General features: G+C 34.8%; 1 protein-coding gene across 3 annotated transcripts in view; it reads right to left on the bottom strand.

The window, feature by feature from the left end:
• LOC150092989 (uncharacterized) overlaps nucleotides 1-20,813 on the bottom strand; it is a 162,181-nt gene that overhangs the window by 54,477 nt on the left and 86,891 nt on the right. For all 3 annotated transcript variants that reach the window (XR_016550455.1, XR_016550454.1, XM_090414117.1), the window contains exons 3-4: nucleotides 11,269-11,422; nucleotides 5,158-9,423 (exon numbers count right to left, since the gene is read on the bottom strand). Coding sequence is in view for 1 of the 3 variants with exons in the window: in XM_090414117.1 (XP_090270243.1) it covers nucleotides 5,158-9,423; nucleotides 11,269-11,422 (4,420 nt within the window). In the remaining 2 variants the exon portion in view is untranslated. The remainder of the gene's footprint in view (nucleotides 1-5,157; nucleotides 9,424-11,268; nucleotides 11,423-20,813) is intronic.

Consider the following 20,813-nt stretch of genomic DNA (forward strand, 5'->3'; position numbering starts at 1 on the left):
TAACAAAGATACTCCTAAACAAAAATAGGCTAAATAGCCATAAAAATAATATTTACTTAGAGGAGTAACATGGGAATTTTCCCAGAAATAATACATGTAATACGAACAAAAAATAAACAGAATCATATGTTATCTCTCCAAAAGGAAATGCTAAGCAAATTTTCTCATGTGACAAATTATGAAACACAACTATAAAATAAAATATTTTTTTTTTTAATTGAAGAAACCAACCAAGTTTACTCATAACAATATTAATGCCTTGGTATTTTACCTTGTCAACTGCAAAATTACTGAATTTCATACACCTTGATTTGTAATAAGACAATTTTAGATTTCTATCAATGAATTACAGATACAAAACCTCTAATGTTACAAGAAATTTTTGGTAAACAATCATACCACCAGATAAAAGTATGGCTATGATTTCATTTTTATACCATATACATGAGCTGAACTGAACATATACATATATATAAACAATTAAATGACCTGTCTAAAATAACAGGTACAAAAATTTTAATATTGCTGCAGTTACAGACTGCAGTATTGAACAAAACTACTTCCAAAATTCTGTACTCTTCAAAAGCCCATCCTTCTTTATTAAGAAAAGATATTTCGAACTTCATTATATTTGTCCTAACAGATAATGCACTGCTCCATTTAATTTTCTGTATAAAAATTATTTTTAAGGAAGACTAAATTAAGATTGTTTGTATGCCTTAGAAAATGCAATAAAATTCCTAAGCAAATATTAGACAAGAGTGCTTCTCTAATAATAATTTTTAACACTTCTATTTTGATCAGGGTATCACTTACTCTATAATACAGATCTGACTACCTACTCAGGAAGATTTATGTAGCCCTATTTTCCCACCACCTACACATAAGGGTTTCATTAACAGAAACAGTTATATTGCATGAAGTTCTACCATTTAAAAATGCTGCATGCAAATAATAATTAACAATGCAAAAATAGATAAAGCTTACATTATTATTTCATACAGAAATTCTTTCACAAGTCACATAAAAGTATTCACCATCTCATGTGGCAATATTAAAATATTTGTTATATTGTTGATCACAAGACCCTCTTAATTACAGAAGTTAAAAAACAACTTGTACTAGGCCCCTCACAAAAAATGAGAGTGGAACCAGGCTGGTAGGACAGTTTCATTCTTTAATTTTTTATGAGGGGGCCGGTGTTAACACTGTCATGATAATGCAGAGATGCATAGTGTAATGGATTATGAACTATTTAAAAAAAAAAAAACTTCATTTGGGGGGGTTATACAAAATTTTAAAATTAATACAAAAGCACAATAAACTAAAAAGTATTACCCACACTAAACTTTCATTGCAGCACATACTTTTTTGTTACTGTATGTGTACACACACACACACACACACACACACACATAAACAAAAAACAAAAGTATTAATGCTATTTAGAAGAAATGCATTATAATGAACCTTTCACTATAACAAACTATTCTCTTTTTTACCTAAGAGTTAAATGGTGGGTCCTCGTGATGAGAGTAATGGAATTAAAGTAATATTGACTTCAATTTTAGCTAATTAATTTCTCTCTCATGTATCGCACTCAAAGTCTATTATTTCCACTAGTTAACAAACAGAATCTGAATAATCAGGTAAATATTCTGGTAAGGCAGTGTTTCAGAATGTCCAGTTTCTATCATTCTCACATCTTAGCTGGACTAAGAATAAAATACAAAAATAATCCTAATAATTTTCTAGTAATATCTTTAAATCTCATCATCAAACCGATTAATTTGCTTAGTAGCATGCGCCTCTCAGGTAGGCTCTTTTTTTCTTCTTTTTTTTACCATTCTTTACTGAATGTGTCGGTTTTATTAAAAAAAAAAAAAAAAAGCTAAATATGAAAAGCAGAAATTTAAATCTGTGAGAGAATGTGGAATTCCATTTAGCACAATAGTGAGAAAAATATTTTTACGGTATATAATTCTTTGGATTTTTAAACAACCAAATATGCAATTAAGATTTCAACAAGGTGAAGCTACTGCTTTATTATGGCTATCAGTTTAACGATATTCAATTCCCAAATCTGATTTAAAAACTCCTCTACACAAAGCTTAGAAAAATTGATTTTGTGTGGTGCTTCTAAATAAACAATTCATCACATCACCACTGAATGCAGCCTACATAGTCATCAAGTTGACTGGTCCAATTTTCTCCAAGCTGCACCACTGCCACTTATATGTTTTTTATTCATATGTTTTAAAAAATGTTGTAAAAAACATGTCACACCATATTTTTATTCTGTTTACTCGTAGTGCATGTGCAAAATGCTTAATAAATCCCAAATGTACAATATCTTGTTCTTAGCGAAGGTCAAGAGATGGTTCACCAAGGTGTCAGATATATGGAATGTAGGATGTGAGGACAGATTGAGAGAATGCAACTTGCAGAGCCTTGTGAATAGGAAGGGGGGGGAGATTACCAGATTAATGCAGTGAAAATTTTTCACTGACTAGAGGAGACAAGAAGCTGTCCCTCTTGAGGCTGTATAATGATGATGTGAACAAGGGAGTGAGGGGCAGGCTCATTGCATGGAGAGAGGCTGGTAGGTGAAATTTATTGCCTGAAAGTGTGGTGATTGTAGAAACTGTGAATGAATTTAAGGCATCGTTCAATGATTTTTTTTTCAAGAAAGTGTATATCTCCTGAGAAGAGTCTTTTCTCCATGGAGGTTTGATGTTAATAATAACAAGAAAAGAAACCAACCTCTTATCAAGACCAAAGTGCTACTTCACCCAGAACTGATTTTGTGAGTGCAAGTTATGAAAGATAACCCATTTTTTTCATCATAGTTAATTAAAAATTCACGAAATGTTCATTTCAAGGGTTGGAAAGCAATCTATAGACATCAGCAAGTTGTTGCTGAGCTGTCAATTTGGTATCAATTTGTGCAGGACCTTTCATGACCAGCAATGAGCCTGCCCCAACTTATCTTGATCTTACCAAATTGGTGAGGATAATATATAGTTTCTCCTGGTGCACTTAATATAATCTGCTCTGGAACTGACTTAAGTGGCTATCAGACTCACTTAAGTCATGGTAATGCATGACTTAAGTGAGTAATTGTAAACCAATTACTTTGACCTTTAATTCGGTAAACAGAAATTATATAATTATATTTTTTGTAATATATCAAATATGCAAAATGTATATAAAATATATTTTGTATCTCTGAAAAATATACGAAAATATACAATAATATAATATACCAAATATTATATATTTTTGTCACACATTAAGAAATGAAAACAATATAAAGACAATTCCAGAAACTTTTGGGTTACTATAATATTATTTGCTCTTTGTACCATTAAAATTTTGCATTACCCTCTCAATCCTATATATGTATATTTTTGTACACTGGAGATACAGAAAATTACAAACCTAAAGCAGAGCAAAATTTAAGCGTAGCAGCAAAGTCAGGTGCTTGTGAACAGCTAGAAGATTTGGCAAGCAATTGGGAGAGGAGGGAGGGGGAGAATAGGATTATCTCCCCAATAAATTAATAAAAATAAAAACATAAATTACACATCTGGTATAATGTTATTCAGTATACAAGCCCAAAGTTTTCTTTTCAAATGGGATATTACATAGTAAAGTTAAACTGCTCAATACATATAGTTATTATTATTATTCAGTCTTTTGGAAAGGGTTAGAATAGCTTAAAAATAAGTATTTATACCGACTTAATTTTATGTTGTGCAATTTTTTTTTTTAATCTACTTCCTCTTGCCTGACTATACACCTCCATGTAAATACAAGATATCTGAAAGTTTACTTCTACTGTAAATACTGTAAATGCATATACATTATGATAACAAAGTTGTTATTAAGGAAGATGCTATGAATTATGTTAGTAAGTCACATAATCTGCAGGTTGTGATGATTCATTCAGACAACCATAAGTATAGTATAGTACACAAGCACCTGCCTTTGATTATCAATACTTCTGAAGTAGAATAGAGGGTAATGCCATCTAAATTTGTGTTCATTAAATCATATAACAGCTACAGTGAGATGTTGTATAAAGCAAGTTAATGTTTTCATTAACCAAATTCACTCAACAGAGAAATGTTTGTCAACTGAGGAGTATTTGTATTTCTAATATATGGAAGGATTTCCCCTCAAACACAATATTTCCTTCAAATAAAATTTGACAGAAGTAATTTGTTGATATCACATTACTGATTTAGGGATTAATAAGGCTAACTATTTAGGGAACTAGAAGAATATCAGCTGAGAAAATTACCATAAACTAATACTACAGAGAAAAAAAAAATTATGATTATTATATTATCTTTTGTTGTTGTTGCTGCTGTCCTATGATAAACAGCAATAAAAAATATACAACATCTTGCAGTGGGGAAACCACAGCAGTGAAGAATTACCAGTTAATATCATTACATAACGAATATCAAGAAATTAGCCACCTGCCAAGGTTTTCACTGAATTCGTAAACACTTCAGTTGTATTTCCTATCCCTCTCCTTTTGGAAATGTGATGTGGCACGTGTGTGTGTGTATGAGATAGGGACTGGAGAGAGAAATTCATATTTGGAAAAATCTGACAAGTAAAGACAACTATTCAAGAAAACATTATCAGTGCTTATATAGCAGTGATTTAAGCAAAGATGTGTTTAACTTGTATTTAAAAGAATAATTAACTTTTTTTTTTTTAATTTTATGGTCTATTTGGGATGATTACAGTTTTTTCATTTTTAAATTAGAGAAGCAGACCTTAAACAATAAAAAAAAACTCTCTAAATGGAATTTCATATATTGTTTCTTCTAATTTCAAAATTATATAAACTCTGCTAAATGATACCAGGATTTTGAAAAGCACAGCAAAAAATATAGTCAAAGAAGTACAACTAAAAATGTTATCTGTTTCCATGATAATAATAATTTCAAAATCTGACTGAACCTGCTATTTTTAAATAAAATTCCAAACTAATAAAACAATCTATACAGCATTTAAAAAAACTAAACATATAATACATTTCTGTCTATCCCATTTAAGTATGCAACAAAATCAGCAAATATTATATTAATTAATTTAAGGCTGGTAATAATAATAATGAGACAGAAGAATAATCCTTACCTCCATATGGATCATACAATGGATATCCAACTCCCACATGGGTATGATGATGAGTGTGCAGATGCCGCTGTGGTGGTGGTGATCGTGTCCTGTCACTAGAACTAGTTGCTTCCTGTTTAGCAATAGTAACTGCAGGTTCAGCATTTGAAACTTTACTTTGAACGGTGCTGGATGTTGCAGAAGATATCGGTGTTGATACAGGTGTGGGAGACATCAATGCATGTTCTTGAAGTTCATGAATTTTATGGGTTGTATAGTGTTGAGATACCTGATGCAATAGGTCTAATGCTTTTGGTGTGCCAGGAGGATGTAGCTTGGTCCCCAAAGGATCTGCAGGTGGCTGAGAATGAGCTGGAAGATCACAAGGACCTGACGGTACATGATATCTCAATTGCGGATGTAAGTAGTGAGAACCACCATAATGAGGCGTTGACATGATCATGGGATTCAAACCACTTCGATACATTGGGTGAGTATGATCGAAAGGCATGTGTCCAAAGTGTGGAGGAGCTGGCTGTAAATATGAATGATGAAGATAAGCATAAGTACTTGTAGGAGGAGGGGGTGGTCCTGTTGTTTCCATTGTGGGTTTTTGTCCTTCAACTTCTGCTTTTAATTTGTCAATTTTTATTTTATCATCTCTGTTTCCAGATTCCACTTTTTCAGATTTACTACAAACTGATGTAGAACCTTCTTTTTTATTACTAGAATTATTTGCACCTGAAGAAGTATAGTCTTTGGAAATTGTAACAGATGGTTCTCTTACATTACATTTTGGACTAGATGCAGGTGCTGATACTGTTGTTTTCACAAAATCTGATTTTGGAGGAGATATGACTGAAGAAGTACGAGTATTTTCAACAATATGACTGGATTTTGATGCACTAGATAACGGTCCAGGCAGATCTTCTTTATGTTTGCTTGGAGTATGAGGAAGCTGCTGATGAGCAGCCTGAGGTTGTTCAGACTCCACTTTCTGGGGATGCTGTTCCATCAAACGATCCTGAAGAAGATAATACCGATGAACTTCTTCTCTATGATCATATAACATTGCAACTTCATATTGATTATGCTTTGCTTTACTAACTTCCATTTGGGACTTCAGTTCAATATTTTCTTTCAAAATCTGGTGATTTTCATTCTGCTTTTCCTTCAGTGTTAGAGATGAAGCAAGAGATCCTGAAGAATGAGCAGGGTTTTCTATTCTTCCCTGTGCTGGAAGTGATGGTGGATGAGGATCATGTTCCCTAACATCTCTTGTTTCATGTTCTTTATTTGATATTATTGCATTATTAGATGACTGCTGTTTATCACATGGTCCAGTAGGTGGTTGTGACACAACTTTATCAGATAATAGGATTTTTTCTTTCCCACTTCTTCCCCTGTCTTCTTTCATGGACTGATCATTCTGAGAATTTTTGGAATGAGACTGGTGGTGGTGGTGGTGGTGTTGGTGTGAGTGCTGCTGATGGTGTGGATGTTGATGATGTGGATGATGATGTTTTTGCTGATGTTGGTGGTGATGGTGGTGATGTTGTTGCTGTGGTGGTTGGTGTTGTTGTTGCTGTTGTTGTTGTTGCTGCTGCTGCTGCTGCTGTTGTTCTTTGTACAACCTCTCCTGGTCTTCCATATACTGTTCATACTGTTGTTTATAATGTGGATCTGAGGCCAACAAGTGCATATGGTATGCTGGATCCACTGAATAAGGATAACCTTGAACATAGCCATAAGGATATGGATAAGGTTGCTGCAATGGATATTCTTGCATATTTGTATTGGCAGCAGTTGCAGATGAAGAAATATTTGCATTTGTAACAGCTTCATCACGAGATTTCTTATCTGCACTTTCCTGTTCATTAGATGTTCTTTCTCTATTTATTTCACTATTCTGATCATTCCAAGATCTTGTATCTTTATTCCTTTCCATTTCGGATTTCTTACCCACATCCATTTTTTCAATGCCAGGTGTAGTTGGCGTAGATGGGGTAGACTGCGGAGGTACAGAAGGTAGCAGATAAGGAGGCTGACTATAGTATGGATACATCCCATATGCACTAATGTTTGCTGCTGATGGTTGTGAAGACTCTGGAGTAGATTTTCCGACTTTGTCATCCTTTTCTTTCCCTGAAGGTACTTCAGATTCCAATATTGGAGCAGTATCGTTTGCATCAGAAATATCTGAATATGCAGGACTCTGGACATTTTCATTTATATTGCTTTCATCTGCAATATTCATCTCCATTGGAACATCTACTGAACGTGATATATTGGTTACTGAAGGTACTGATGGTCGCTGACCATTAGAAATCTGAGTTATTCCTAAAGTTTCTCTTATTCCTGACATTGGCTCCAGATTTGGGAATGAACCTTCTACCCTTTCTGTTTCATCACATGGTGGACCTGACTTTGCTGGAGAAACTGAAGCTGAAAGCGTTTTTCTCTCCTTATCCTTGTCTTTGCTTTTTTTCTTGTGCTTACTTTTCTCCTTCTTTAAGCTTTCAAGAGCAGGATTGATGGTGGCTGGTTCACCCAAAATTGTTGGTTTGGGCTGAATAGGTTTAAGAGAAGATGTGGCTAATGGATGACTTCCACCAGTGATAGGTGGATGGGCACCTGGAATATTGGAAGATAATGTTATTAACTGACTTGAAGGAGCAGGTACAATTGGTCTAGTTGATGATGATGATGATGTTGTTGATGATGATGATGATGATGATGACGTGGCAGGTGATTTTGGTTTGTACTTATCTGACTTTTCCTGCTTACTTTTAATTTTATCACATATTGCACCGACTGATACAGATGACACAGATGGTGGAACTGGTGACGTAATTAATGCTGAGGTACCACTGGACAGTGCTGGTTTAACAGATGAAATATTATTTACATTAGTATTAACTATGGTTGGTGTAGCAACAGTTACTGATGTTGTGGTTAAAGTTGTATGAGATACAGTTGTTGCACTAGTGACTCCAACAGAAATACCCTGACTGAACACAACATGAGATGTTGGAATGCTAACAGTCACAGATGGAGACACCGACATTATTGTAGTCGATGTGTCTAATGAGCTGGGGGTATAGATCACAGAACTTGATGGTGAAGTTACTGCTGTTGTAGGGACAAGGCCACAAATCTGAGGACTAGGTTGAGGTGTACTAACTGCAGGTATATGAGGTGATAACAACTGTTGTTGGGATGGAAAGGTGGAAGCACAAGGTGTAGATGATGATGTTGAAGTTTTCACTGGATCTGCTAAGGATGAAGGTATTTCGTGTTGATCTTCTGAATTTAAACTGGTAGAATTTGTTTCTGGTTCTGGTGCTGTAAGCGGTACAGATAATGGTACCAAGTCTGTTGCTGGTGTTGAGGCTGTAACAACTGACCTTGAAAGCACACAGCTTTTCTGATTATTTTTGGAATCATTAATTGCAACTGAAGCCAGTGTTGAAAGATCAGATGTCAGTGCATATGAGTCATTATCAGGAAGACTTGATACATTATTATTTGAAAGGGCTTCAGTATGAGATGTCCTTCCACTAACTAGATGAGGAGAGGAAGCAGAGTTAGTAAATGACATGGCAGGACTAGGTGGTACACTTACACTATCTTGTATGCTCTCTTCGTTGTCTGAACTATTTCCTACATCCTTGATATCTTCAAGGGCAGAGTCTTCGACTTTACCATTTTCAACATTGCTATGTGCATGTGTCTGATGATAACGGAGGCCATTGATATGTTTGTATTTCTTACTACAGTTCGGTTCTGGGCATTCAATTAACACTGGTGAGGACGGCTGGGGAAACTCCACTGGAGTACTTAAAGTAGGCGTTGGAGTACTTCGTGACTGAGACCTACTTCTTTTAGAACTTTTGTTTTCTCCTACAGCTGGACTTATATCCAAATCTGTTGGTCTACCTTTTCTTTTTCCCGATGTCTGTATACCGCTATCACTTTTTGCAGGGCTACTTGGAACAGTAAATCCAGAACTCGAAGAGTTGTTATTACTGTTAACTGTAGTCCTACGTCCTTTTCCATTTCGTAATTTACTATGAACAGAAGTCCTAGAATCACTAAAGTTATTTGCATCACTAGAATTACTGGTTGATCCACGACCTCGTTTTCCACGTCCTTTGGAATTTTTAGAGTCCACATCACTTGTAGGTGACTCACAAAATCTTGGAGGTGCCCAATCATGTTTTGTACAATCCAATAAAGTCCCAACATAAGTTTTACCTCTCCACGTAACATTCACGACTAACACACCTAAAAAGAGCAGAAAAAATGAAGTAGCAACATAATGTTATAACATTGACTTGATTCTAACTGAACAACTATTAAAATTGATACGATTTACAAATAGTGCAAGAAATGCAAATATACACAAGAATTGCTTTGAGTGAAATTATGATTTAATTTATAATTATATCATTTTATATTTTTACAGACATCATTTTATTTCTCATCATTTATTCATATTGTGATTTCACTTATTTAAAAATAGAAATGCTCAATTTTATCCTTTTCTCCACTTCCTAAGAGACAGCAACATATTTATGTTGTGATTCTTTATTTGTCTACTCCATCTACTAAATGCAGAAACGGGATGGAGGAGAGATAAGTTTCTGGGAGAAAAAATCCATTTTGAGATCAAATAACATAGCTTTGGTTTAGGAGCAGGAAAAAAAGTTTATCAATTTTTCCAAAATAAAATTTGTTGCCTCCTTAGTTCATAAAAAAAGAAACCTGATTTTTCCAAATGTTTCAATATTTATAAAAAAACTAATGTCCTTCAGAGGAAAAGCAGAACGAAAAATTTTCCAGGTCAGTTGAAAAACAAGCACCTTAATAAATAACATGGAGTAGAACTATCTGCAAAAAACCATCTAGCCATATTTTAAATAACTAGAATATTATATATATATATATATATATATATATATATATATATATATATATATATATATATATATATATATATATATATATTGGATGAAGTCACAGATTTAATTGGATTCGATTAACATGATTATTGAATACAATCTCCCATAATTTGAATGGACAGTCATTTTTATTTAGACTGAATAAGTTCCTCATTCCAATTCTTTGAAAAGTACTTCATAAACAACTTGGAAGTAAAAGTTTGTTCTTATCTGATTCAACTATTTTGATGGCATGATTTATCAACTGAAATTTGGCTATTCTTAGGGACAAGATGTTCTTCAATTTGTAAAGTAATGCATCCTTCCAGTTATCAGATTTTTTCAAACTACAACATAACATGAAAATCAATTGTTTCAATGTTCTCAATCCCTATCTGAAACTGGAAAAGTCTGAAACTAAAGTGCTATGATGTGTTATTCACAGTTTTACCAATTTATTTATTAAATGGTAAAACTGTGAATTTTTAATTAATTAAAAAACGGTGTTAAACTTGACAAAAATTATAAAAGAGAGAAACATTTGTAGAATTTCAGGTGGAACTGTTAAAGAAATGTTTTTTCCAGTGGTGATGGATGGATGGATGTAAAAGTTGAACCAGAAGAAAGATAGAAGGCAAACTGATTCACTTGAATTATGGATATGGAGACTATTACAAATCTCATGGAGAGCAAGAATGACTCACAAGAAAGGGTTTACAGAACATAAAGATAGAATGCTCCTTGGATGTATTGGCTGCTAAATAGAAGGTAAATGTACTTTGAACATATAATGAGAACAGATGAATCACTGGAAAATACAATTATGTTAGGAAGGCACAGGGCAAGAGAAGAAGAGGAAGATAACAAAAGAGTTTGATAAACAACAGAAAGGAATTTACTCATATGCAATTACAACTGCTGAAAAAAGAAATAAAGAGACGGAGTGAGATGGAAAGCCTACAGTCACAAAGTCATCTTTCTCAAGAAGAGGGTGACAAGTGTTGGTACCAACCACAGGACTCTGTACTGAGAGTCACTACTATTAACTTATACAGTGCCTAGAGGTGGGAGGGGGTTGAAGATCGATAGTCAATAATAAGTCGTACAAGTTATCATGAATTTCCAGTTAACGGGATGTATTTTAAATTGCAAAATATTGTTACAATGGTATCAACATGATTTTACATACCTCCTTCAGTTTCCTGCCAAACAATACCCTCCAACATCACACTTGTTCCTGGTTCACAAGGTCCTAAACATTCTGGTTCAGTAATGGTCCCAACAGTGGTACTGGTGCTATTATCACGCATATCTGGAGGAGAGGGTGAGCATGCAGCATCTACCTGCAATACATAACAAATCATTTTTAAATAAGCTCAAAAATGAATTTTGTGAAAGATTCCTAAAAATCATGTTTCCTTGCTTAGATATTTGAAAGATTCCTAAAATCATATAGAACTATATGATTTTAGGAATCTTTCAAATTTCTAAGCAAGGAATTTTAGGTGGCAAAATACTAGTTAGCACCGTAAGAGACAAGTCGATATTAAAGCAGGACACTCATACCATATTCAAATGACAGTCATGCTCTTCGGTTCTTTGCCAAAATTGTTCAATGTAACTGTTGTTCACTCTCATATCCATCAATTTTGCACTTAAATGGATCTGCAGGTAATGATGGAATAGAACCATCGTTATCTACATAAAAAGTCAATCTCTTTGGGTCAATTTCTTTGGGAAAAGAAAAAAAAATTTTTTTTTTTTCTTTTCCCAAAAAGTGCTAAGAAGAATTTTTTCTAATCTACACTCCATTAAAAAATAAATAAATAAAATAAAATAAAAACATGGAAAAATCTGGAGAAAAACAAGTTGCACTTCACATCGCTAAGGCACTTTTTTTTTTATATGAATCCTACTCACAAAAGGTTGTAATCCTGTAAATCTTAAGATTATTACAGTGGGTGGAACACTTGTATAATTTAGAAACCCTGCTTCAGAGACTAAACAAGGAACTTTTTCAGACCATTTTACATTTCCAATAAGCAGATTGGGGAGGAGAGGGGGGGGGTTTCACATTAGGTGATGAAATTCATCTACTAACTAAAAGCATTCACAAACATGCATTATACAATGAGATTTGATAATAGCTTGTTGGCTGGAAGACAGGCATACTATCAGCTCAGCCAACCAAGTTGGTTTAATTGATCAAATTTGATGAAACAATCATGTTTGACATAAAATTTATTAAGTTCTCATCATATGGTCATCTGATTTTTTAAATGAGTTGCCAGCTTTCTCTTTAGCTACGCATTACATGTGGTGTCTTTATCTTCTGTCTTTGCAGTTTCATACTGGCGTATTAATTGCAAGATTCTGTTCTTTCAACTGTTATTATATTTCTTCTATAATCAATGGTCCAACTTCAACTCCAGCCTAGGAATACACAATCCACAGTTCAGTTTTGCTGATGATGATGATACATCACCCCCCCCCTTTCTCGTTTCCTAAACTCTCTGTCATTCAAAGAACTCCAGACTTTCTCTAAACAAACACCATGATAACAAACTCATTCATTATAACAAACTACTCTAAAGTTCTGAACAAAGTTTGGAATTCTCTGAATGACTCTGAATGACAGTGACCCAAGTCCTGAAGTCCATACATGTTTGCTATAGTCTCAACTATGCTACAGGAATTACTAAAACTACAAGAATATCTATTTCTACAAACTGTTAAATTTAATTTCCAAAACAGTCAAGTACTGATAAGTTTGTTAACTTCAATCCTAGCAAAATTCAGACTTATTTCATGTAAAACAAAACTCCCCCTCCCTCTCCACAGCTTTACTTTTGTTCACACCCAAATTTCCCCATGCATTAAAAAAAAAAAGCTCTCCTTTGCAAGACATTACTTTATCTCTGACTAGCTATTTAATTCAATACAAATCCATCCAAAATTTAATTCTGTTCTCACATTTGGGATGGTGCCCAAGAGTCCAAGAAAATCTTGAGACTAATTGGTATTACTATACCTGTCTTTTCTCTCACCAATTTGCTGCATTCTCTTTTACACAGATAATGTCAGTTCTCTTGATACTGCTTGCATTTTGTACAGTTATTTCTATGGTTGCTCTTCTTAGGAAGCAAAAAACCTTAAGGACTTCAATAAGGTGAGTGAGCCTCATGCAGAGGTAGGATTTATCATCAAGTAGGCAGACTGGCCAACATACGTGAAGTTTACAGATATAATGACTGGCCTCACAGTCTTAGCTGAAAGCTGTAATTGCAAATCGATAATCAGTGTTCCTCACAACTGGCACTGGTAATTTGTCACCTGTCCTCTAAATCTGTTAAAAACATCTTTACAATTCAACTCCAAACTCAGAGAACAGAATTTTTCGTACTTTACTGCTGTTCTGTGGAACAACTTTCTTTCTTATATATTTCCTAAAGTGTATACTTGGCAGGTCATCAAATCCAATACTCCTTCTTCTTTCTTCTCACCAAAGTAATATGAATTATCATAATCAGAATTCCTACAATGTACCCTCACAAGGTGTACAGGATATGATAGTACTACATGAAAAATTTACATCATTACTAACTTCCTATCTACAATTTGCCTCCAAATCAGTCTGTTACTTGTCAAGACTCCAAAATATCAGATCTTATATTTCTATCGTCTAAGGCACTTTTTACCGTATTAATCCACCTATATCTTGGTCTTCCTCTGGGTCATTTTCCTGCCAATCTGGCAGAAAACACTTCTTTTCCTAATCTTTCCTCGCCCATTCTGTTTAAGTGACCATAACACCTGAGATTAGCTCTGCTAACACATTCCTGGATGCTGACAATGTCAAGTTCTTTCCTAATATCCTCGTTTTTAATATGATATTGCCATTGATGCCATCTGCTCACGTCTCTAATCTTTCTCAGGACTCTCATATTTGCAGTCTCAAGTCTTTGGTCAAGTGTTTCAATTCTGACCCAGCTCTCAGATCCATAAGTTAAAACTGGTTTGAACACTGTCTTGTATACAGCTAATTTAGTGTTCCACCTAATTTCTCTCTTATTCCATATGAATTTATTCAATTGACTTTCTACCATACCAGCATTATTAATTCTGTTGTCTATTTCCTATTTAAATTACCATCTTCACTAAAAATTGTGCCTAAGTAGCTGAAATGTTGTACTTGTCCACAGGTTATCCGTTCAAAACGCAGTTGGCATTTTCAGTGATTCTGCTTATTTTCATTGTCTTTGTCTTGTTACTGCTGACTTTCATACCATATCTATTACAACAGTTATTCAATTTAGTACGGGAATCTTGCAGACTTGTAGCGGATTTATTTAGAAGTATAACATCGTCTGCATAAAGCAAAGAGCTGACATTAACTTCTCCTATTTTGATATCAGGTTTAATACCACTTTCCTTCATAATGTGATCCATATAGATAATGAATAACAGAGGGGATATGTCTCACACCAGATTTAACATTAAACCATCTTCCTGTACTTCCTTCAATTCTAACTGCTGACTTACAACTCAAATAAAGACTAAAGCATTGCTTGATATAATACCCCATCGACACCATACAACTGTAGCGTTTTGAATAGCTTCTCTCTTGGCACCTTTTCATATGCCTTTTCCAGATCCACAAAACTTAAATACAGATCTTTGCTATATTCCCATGATTTCTCCATTATTTGTCATAAAGTGACGATCTGATCCTGACAGCCTCTATTTGGCCTGAAAGCAGTTTTTTCTTCACCAATCTTTTCTTCCACAATTCTTCTCAATCATTTCTCAAGTATACTTACATAAATCTTACCAAGAACACTCAGTAGGGAAATACCTCTGTGATTCTCACATTTAGTTTTATTTCCCTTTTTATATATGGGTACTATGAGAGCTCTACTCCAATCATCTGGAATTCGTTCCTCTGTCCAGGCTTTCTGAACTATGCAGTGCAGCCACTGTAAGACTTTTATGCCACCATGCTTCAGCATTTCTGGTCGAATATCATTTACTCCTGCTGCCTTTCCACATTTCAAGCCTTTGATGGCTAATTCCTGACTGTATGCCTGTTGAGTGTTTTTTACCACTGTGCTACCACTGCTTGTTTCATTTAACAATTTTTCGAAGTAATTACTCCATACTTCAAGGATATCTTTTTCTCCAGTTTTCATGTCACCTTTATCATCTTATTTGCTTTTACAACACTCTTTCCTCCATTTCTGAGCTTCTTCAACAACCTCCAGAATATCTTGCCACCTTCTTGATATTTATTTTCTATGTTCTCACCAAAGTCTTCCCATGACGTTTGTTTTATAATAAATTTAGTTTAATCCTTTATCCAAGTGTGAGCAAACAAAGTTTGCGCCTGAAAATATCTTCAGGACTGGGGTAAGGTAGTACAACACCGGGAAACTCGTAGCAAAGGTCGAGCAAGCTACTATCACTGCTATCTCAGTATCTCCCATAATGCAAAACACATCTCCTTGCGGATATGTCATGCATTAAGGGAAGGGTCACTACCCAGACTAGTTTCGACGTTTACTGAGGTCTCTTCAGTGGGAGCCAGGCCCAGAAGTGGAGATACCAAGCAGAAGCAATAGTTTGCTAAGAGGTGCCCGGTGTTGTACTACCTTAACCCAGTCCTGAAGATATTTTCAGGTGCAAACTTTGTCTGCTTACACTTGGATAAAGGATTAAACTAAATTTATTATAGTCTAACCAAGTGAAAAATAAACTTTCAACATCTTTCTCTAAATCCAAAGTAATTTCATAAAAAGGTGGCACACTGTTTGGCAACTCCTACAGGTAAAGATGACCTCGCTATTGCTTCTGCTTGGTATCTCCACCTCTGGGCCTGGCTCCCACTGAAGAGACCTCAATAAAGGTCGAAACTAGTCTGGGTAGTGGCCCTTCCCTTAATGCATAACACTATGGCTACTCCTTCTTTTCCTTGATTGTCAATTGCCTGAATATAACATTTTGTATTTATTGCTGAGAAAGATCTCACCAGTTTTGGTCTTTTTTGTTTCAGTCACCCCTATTATGTCGATCTGGTACTTATCTAATTCCTCAATGTCTTTAGGTCATAATAAATTTCATCAACCAGTGCTTACTGGAAAGAAAGTGTATTTGGGGTGGGTCAAATTTTCCACATGGGTGGGTGAGCAGCTAGCATTTGCACTCTCCAATCAAAGAGGTAATGGATTTGAATCCTATGGGCATGGATGTTTGCAAATGTCTTTAGGTCATAGTAAATTTCATCAACCAGTGTGAGACCACCACCCTGCTTACTGGAAGCCCAGAGAGTGGCTTGAAAAAGTTCTATGTTTCACTTACAGAACAAGACTTCTGGATTATCTAATTCTCAGCCTGCCCACAATGCTGAAGTTTGATAAGCATACAACCTTCTGTGGGTGGAATTCATATATATATAATATTCAAAGCTTGATTTGCTTCTTCAGTCTTAAGAAAAAGACTGGTTATATTCCACTAATTCGAGCCCTACCCAAGGGCCTATAAGTTGTGGAAATACTTTTTGAAAATGAAAGCTGTGCCGAACAAAGTGGCTTTTTACAACTGCCCAATTTTTAATCCATCTAACTCAGGTGCTTCTAGATGTTTTTTCAATGTTTTAGGGATGGCACTTAAAGCATCTATTATTATGGGAACAACTTTTGTTTTTTGTTGCCAGATTCGTTCAATTTCGATTTGCAAAGCGCGATATTTTGTGATTTTTTTCATTTTCTTTGTTGTCAATCCGACTATCTCCTGGTACTGATATTTCGATAAACTTAACACCCTTGTTTTCACTTTTTTCACCACAGTAATATTGGGTGTATTGCATTCCAAGCTTTTGTCAGTCTGGATTTTGAAATCCCAGAGTATTTTAGCTTTTTCATTCTCAACCACTTTCTGGTGAACTTTATGCTTCCAGTAGTCTTTAGATACTTCAAACCTATACTTTTTACATAAATGCCAGTGGATTATCTTAGCTACGTTATCATGCCTTTTACGGTACTCAATTTGTGCAATTTTGCTGAATCCACTTATAATGTGGTCTACCGTTTCTTCCTTTTCTTTGTACAATCTACATTTACTATCTTTTTGTCTTCATAACGTTGGTTTTAATGGCCTGTTCTTGTGCTGCAAAAATTACCGATTCTGTTTCTTTCTTTAGTGCTCCATTTCTCTACCATTGCCAGGTCAAGTTGCTGTCAGCGATGTCCTCTATGCTGTGAAGGTATTTTCCATGCAATGCCTTATTTTTCCATCTTTCGGTTCTAACTTTTACTTGGTTGATTTTGTATTCCAATTTTGTCTCCATGGGTTTAAATAACCCTCTTTCCTTACCTCAATTAGAAATTTTTCCATTGTTTGCTGCAGATAATCATTTAAATTTCATTTTTCTTCTTCAATAACTTGCTTCACTTGTAATAATCCTCTACCTCCTTTTTTGCGGGATAGATATAGCCTATCAATGTCACAGCGAGGATTGAGGGCATGGTGCATTGTCATTAATTTTCGAGTTTTTCGATCTAAATCTTCCATCTCTAGCTGGGTCCATTTAACAATGCCTGCTGAATATCTCAGAACAGATATGGCCCAGGTATTAATTGCTTTTATCAAATTTCCAGCATTAAGCATTGACTTAAGGAGTTTTCTTAATCGTCTTATGTATTCTGCTCTAGTTCATTCTTTGATCTTATTGTGCAGAATTTGTGATGCTTCTAAAATTCCCAAATATTTGTAGCTGTCTTCGAATTTTATTGCTTTGATTATTTCACCATTGAGCAGCTCGATTCCGTTCATATCTTCAAACTTTCCTCTTGTTATTCTAGTAATTGCACATTTGTCTAAGCCAAAATCCATTGATATATCTTGACTGAACATGTGCACAGTGTTTAGCAACGATCCGAGTTCATTCTCTGATTTTGCATACAACTTCAGATCGTCCATGTATAAAAGGTGAGATATCTTTGCACTCTTTTGCGCAGTTTGATAACCATGAGCAGTTTTATTTAAAATTCTAGTTAAGGGGATCGATGACAATATCAACAATAGAGGAGATGAGTCTCCTTGAAAGATGCCCCTTTTTATGTTTACCTCTCCAATTTCTTCTCTATTTATAACCAACGTTGTTTTCCAGTTTTTCATGCTGGATTGCAAAAATTTTTGCACGTTTTTGCTAATATATATAAAAGACCAAGAGTACCCCCCCACACACATACACACACACACACTTCTTTAAGATCTATACACCAAAATGATAATTTAGTACTATCATTTAGATGAATTTTATTATTTACTGAACTTCCTTTACTAGTTGGTAACATAACAGCAGGTAAAAGTCAGATAAATTCAGAAATTAATATCCCTAGCCTTACGGAAATCCTACATATGCTATGTAAATATCAACCTCTACTTTGCTTGTACAACAACACACAAAAATATGCTCCCAACAACTACTTAGAAGAAACAAAAACTGACAATTTTTTAATGAAGGCAGAATTTTTGACCAAGTTTCTCTGTCATTTTCAATGCATACAACTGTAATAGTTATAATCAAGTAAACCAAAACAATAATAGAAAAACAAGAATGTGGGTGTTACAAATATGAGGAGGGCTTGATCTGTATGCCACTAAGTCCAAAATGAAAAATTCAGATATTACTATTATTATTTTTGTTGTTGTTATATTACAATTATACATGAAAGGTTGCAGAACCTACAGAAAATTAATGCTATGTGTGAGCAGCGGTTAAAAGAAAATAATTAGGAAAAAATAAAATCCTAAATAGCTAGAGGTGCAAATCACTTCATGAGGAAAGTTTTCCAAGTGTAGTAAAATATGTGCCCCCCCCCCAACACACACACACACACACACACACACATATATATATATAAATCAATCTTGACTAGTTACAATGATAAGGAGTATTTAGCAATACTACTTCCAAAACTAGAAAAATTTGAGGTAGTCTTTATTATTTTAGTCAAATGGATCAAAGCATCAGTTTTCTTCATAAAATCTTATTAATAAAATAAAACTTTACATAACATACTGTCTTGGTCCAATGGACTCTGTGTCTGAAAGATTACTATGATGGGCAAGACCCACTAACTCCAACTTCTGGAAGTTAATGTAATCCTAACATTCTTTAATTGCAGATTTTATCTCCATAAATTAAACTACTAGAACAAAGAAAAACAGGACAAAGAAAAAAAATGTCATTGGGGAGTGCAGGTGAGTCACTATCTGTAAATCAAACAAGACAGAGACTTGCAAGTTCCCATCTTGTTATCTGAGCGATGTGATAGGAAAATAAGACTAACAGAAAAAAGAAGATATGATGAGGATACAAATACGAGGGTGGTCTAAAAAGTTCTCAGCCTCGACCATAGATGGCAACACTATCGGCAAGTTTTTTTTCCTAAGTTGGTACAATCTGTCATAAGCATCCATGTGAAATTGTAAGTCATTCTATCAAGTAGTTTGTTTTTTACAGCTGTCTGAAGCAAAAGTGTTGTTGGTATTCCTTGAAATGCATAAAATTCAGTATCGTGCAGTTATAAAATTCTTTGTAAAAGAAGATTTAACGCCAAAAGAAATTCATTCGAAGTTCATAAAAGTTTATGGGCACTCTTCTCCTTCATTTTTGACAATTAAGAAATGGGTTACCAAGTTTAAACGTGGCTGTACCAGCCTTGAAGATGATCCATGTGAAGGACATCCAAACAGTGTAACAACACCAGAGATCAAGTGCACGATATGGTATTGGATGACCGGCGAGTCACAGTGCATGAAATTGCTAGAGGGGTATAGGCATTTCAAAAGAACATGTAGGATATATTTTGCATGAAGAATCGCAAATGAAAAAGCTTTGTGCAAGATGAGTGCCGCACTTGCTCACAGCAGATCAAAAATGCACTCGCATGAAAATCTCTGAACAGTGCTTGGAGTGTTTTAACAAGAATAAAACTGATTTTGTGCATTGATTTATTACTATGGATGAGACTTTGATTCACTATTACACATGAGAATCCAAACAGCAGTGAACAGAAGCCTGATGTTCAGCACCAAAGAAGACAAAGTCCATTCCATCAGCAAGAAAGGTCATGGCATCGGTGTTTTGGGATGCTAAAGGCATTTTGTTTATTAATTATCTTGAAAAGGGTAAAACAACAACCAGAGAATATTATTCCAATCTTTTAACCAGACTAGATGAAAAAATTCATGGGAAAATATCCGGTTTGCAGAAGAAAAAAAAACATCTTTCATCAGGACAATGCACCTGCCCACAAAGGTGTTTTGGCAATGGGATCTGCACTATGAATTGTTGGAACATTCACCCTATTCCCCAGATTTGGCTCCCTCTGACTTCTATCTCTTCCCAAAACTAAAACTCCTCCTCACTGACCAGCGTTTTTCTTTGAATCAAGAGGTGATTGCAGCTGTAGAGGGATATTTTGCAGACCTTACTGAGAACCACTACAGGGATGGGATAATGGTGCTGAAGTATCACTGGAATAAATATATTAGTCTTAAGGGAGATTATATTGAAAAATAAAAATAATTTTGAAATTATAAATTTGTTTTTTCACTGTTAGGTCGAGAACTTTTCAGACCACCCTCGTATAATTATTATAATCAGGTAGAACGGAATAACGGGTGAAAAATAAGGATGCACATAAAAGAAAAAATATCCTACTGGACATG

Source organism: Typopeltis vanoorti, chromosome 24 (genome assembly GCF_054136105.1).
Source record: "Typopeltis vanoorti isolate ZY-2024b chromosome 24, IOZ_Tvanoo_1.0, whole genome shotgun sequence".
In the NCBI taxonomy this organism is placed as follows: Eukaryota; Metazoa; Arthropoda; class Arachnida; order Uropygi; family Thelyphonidae; genus Typopeltis; species Typopeltis vanoorti.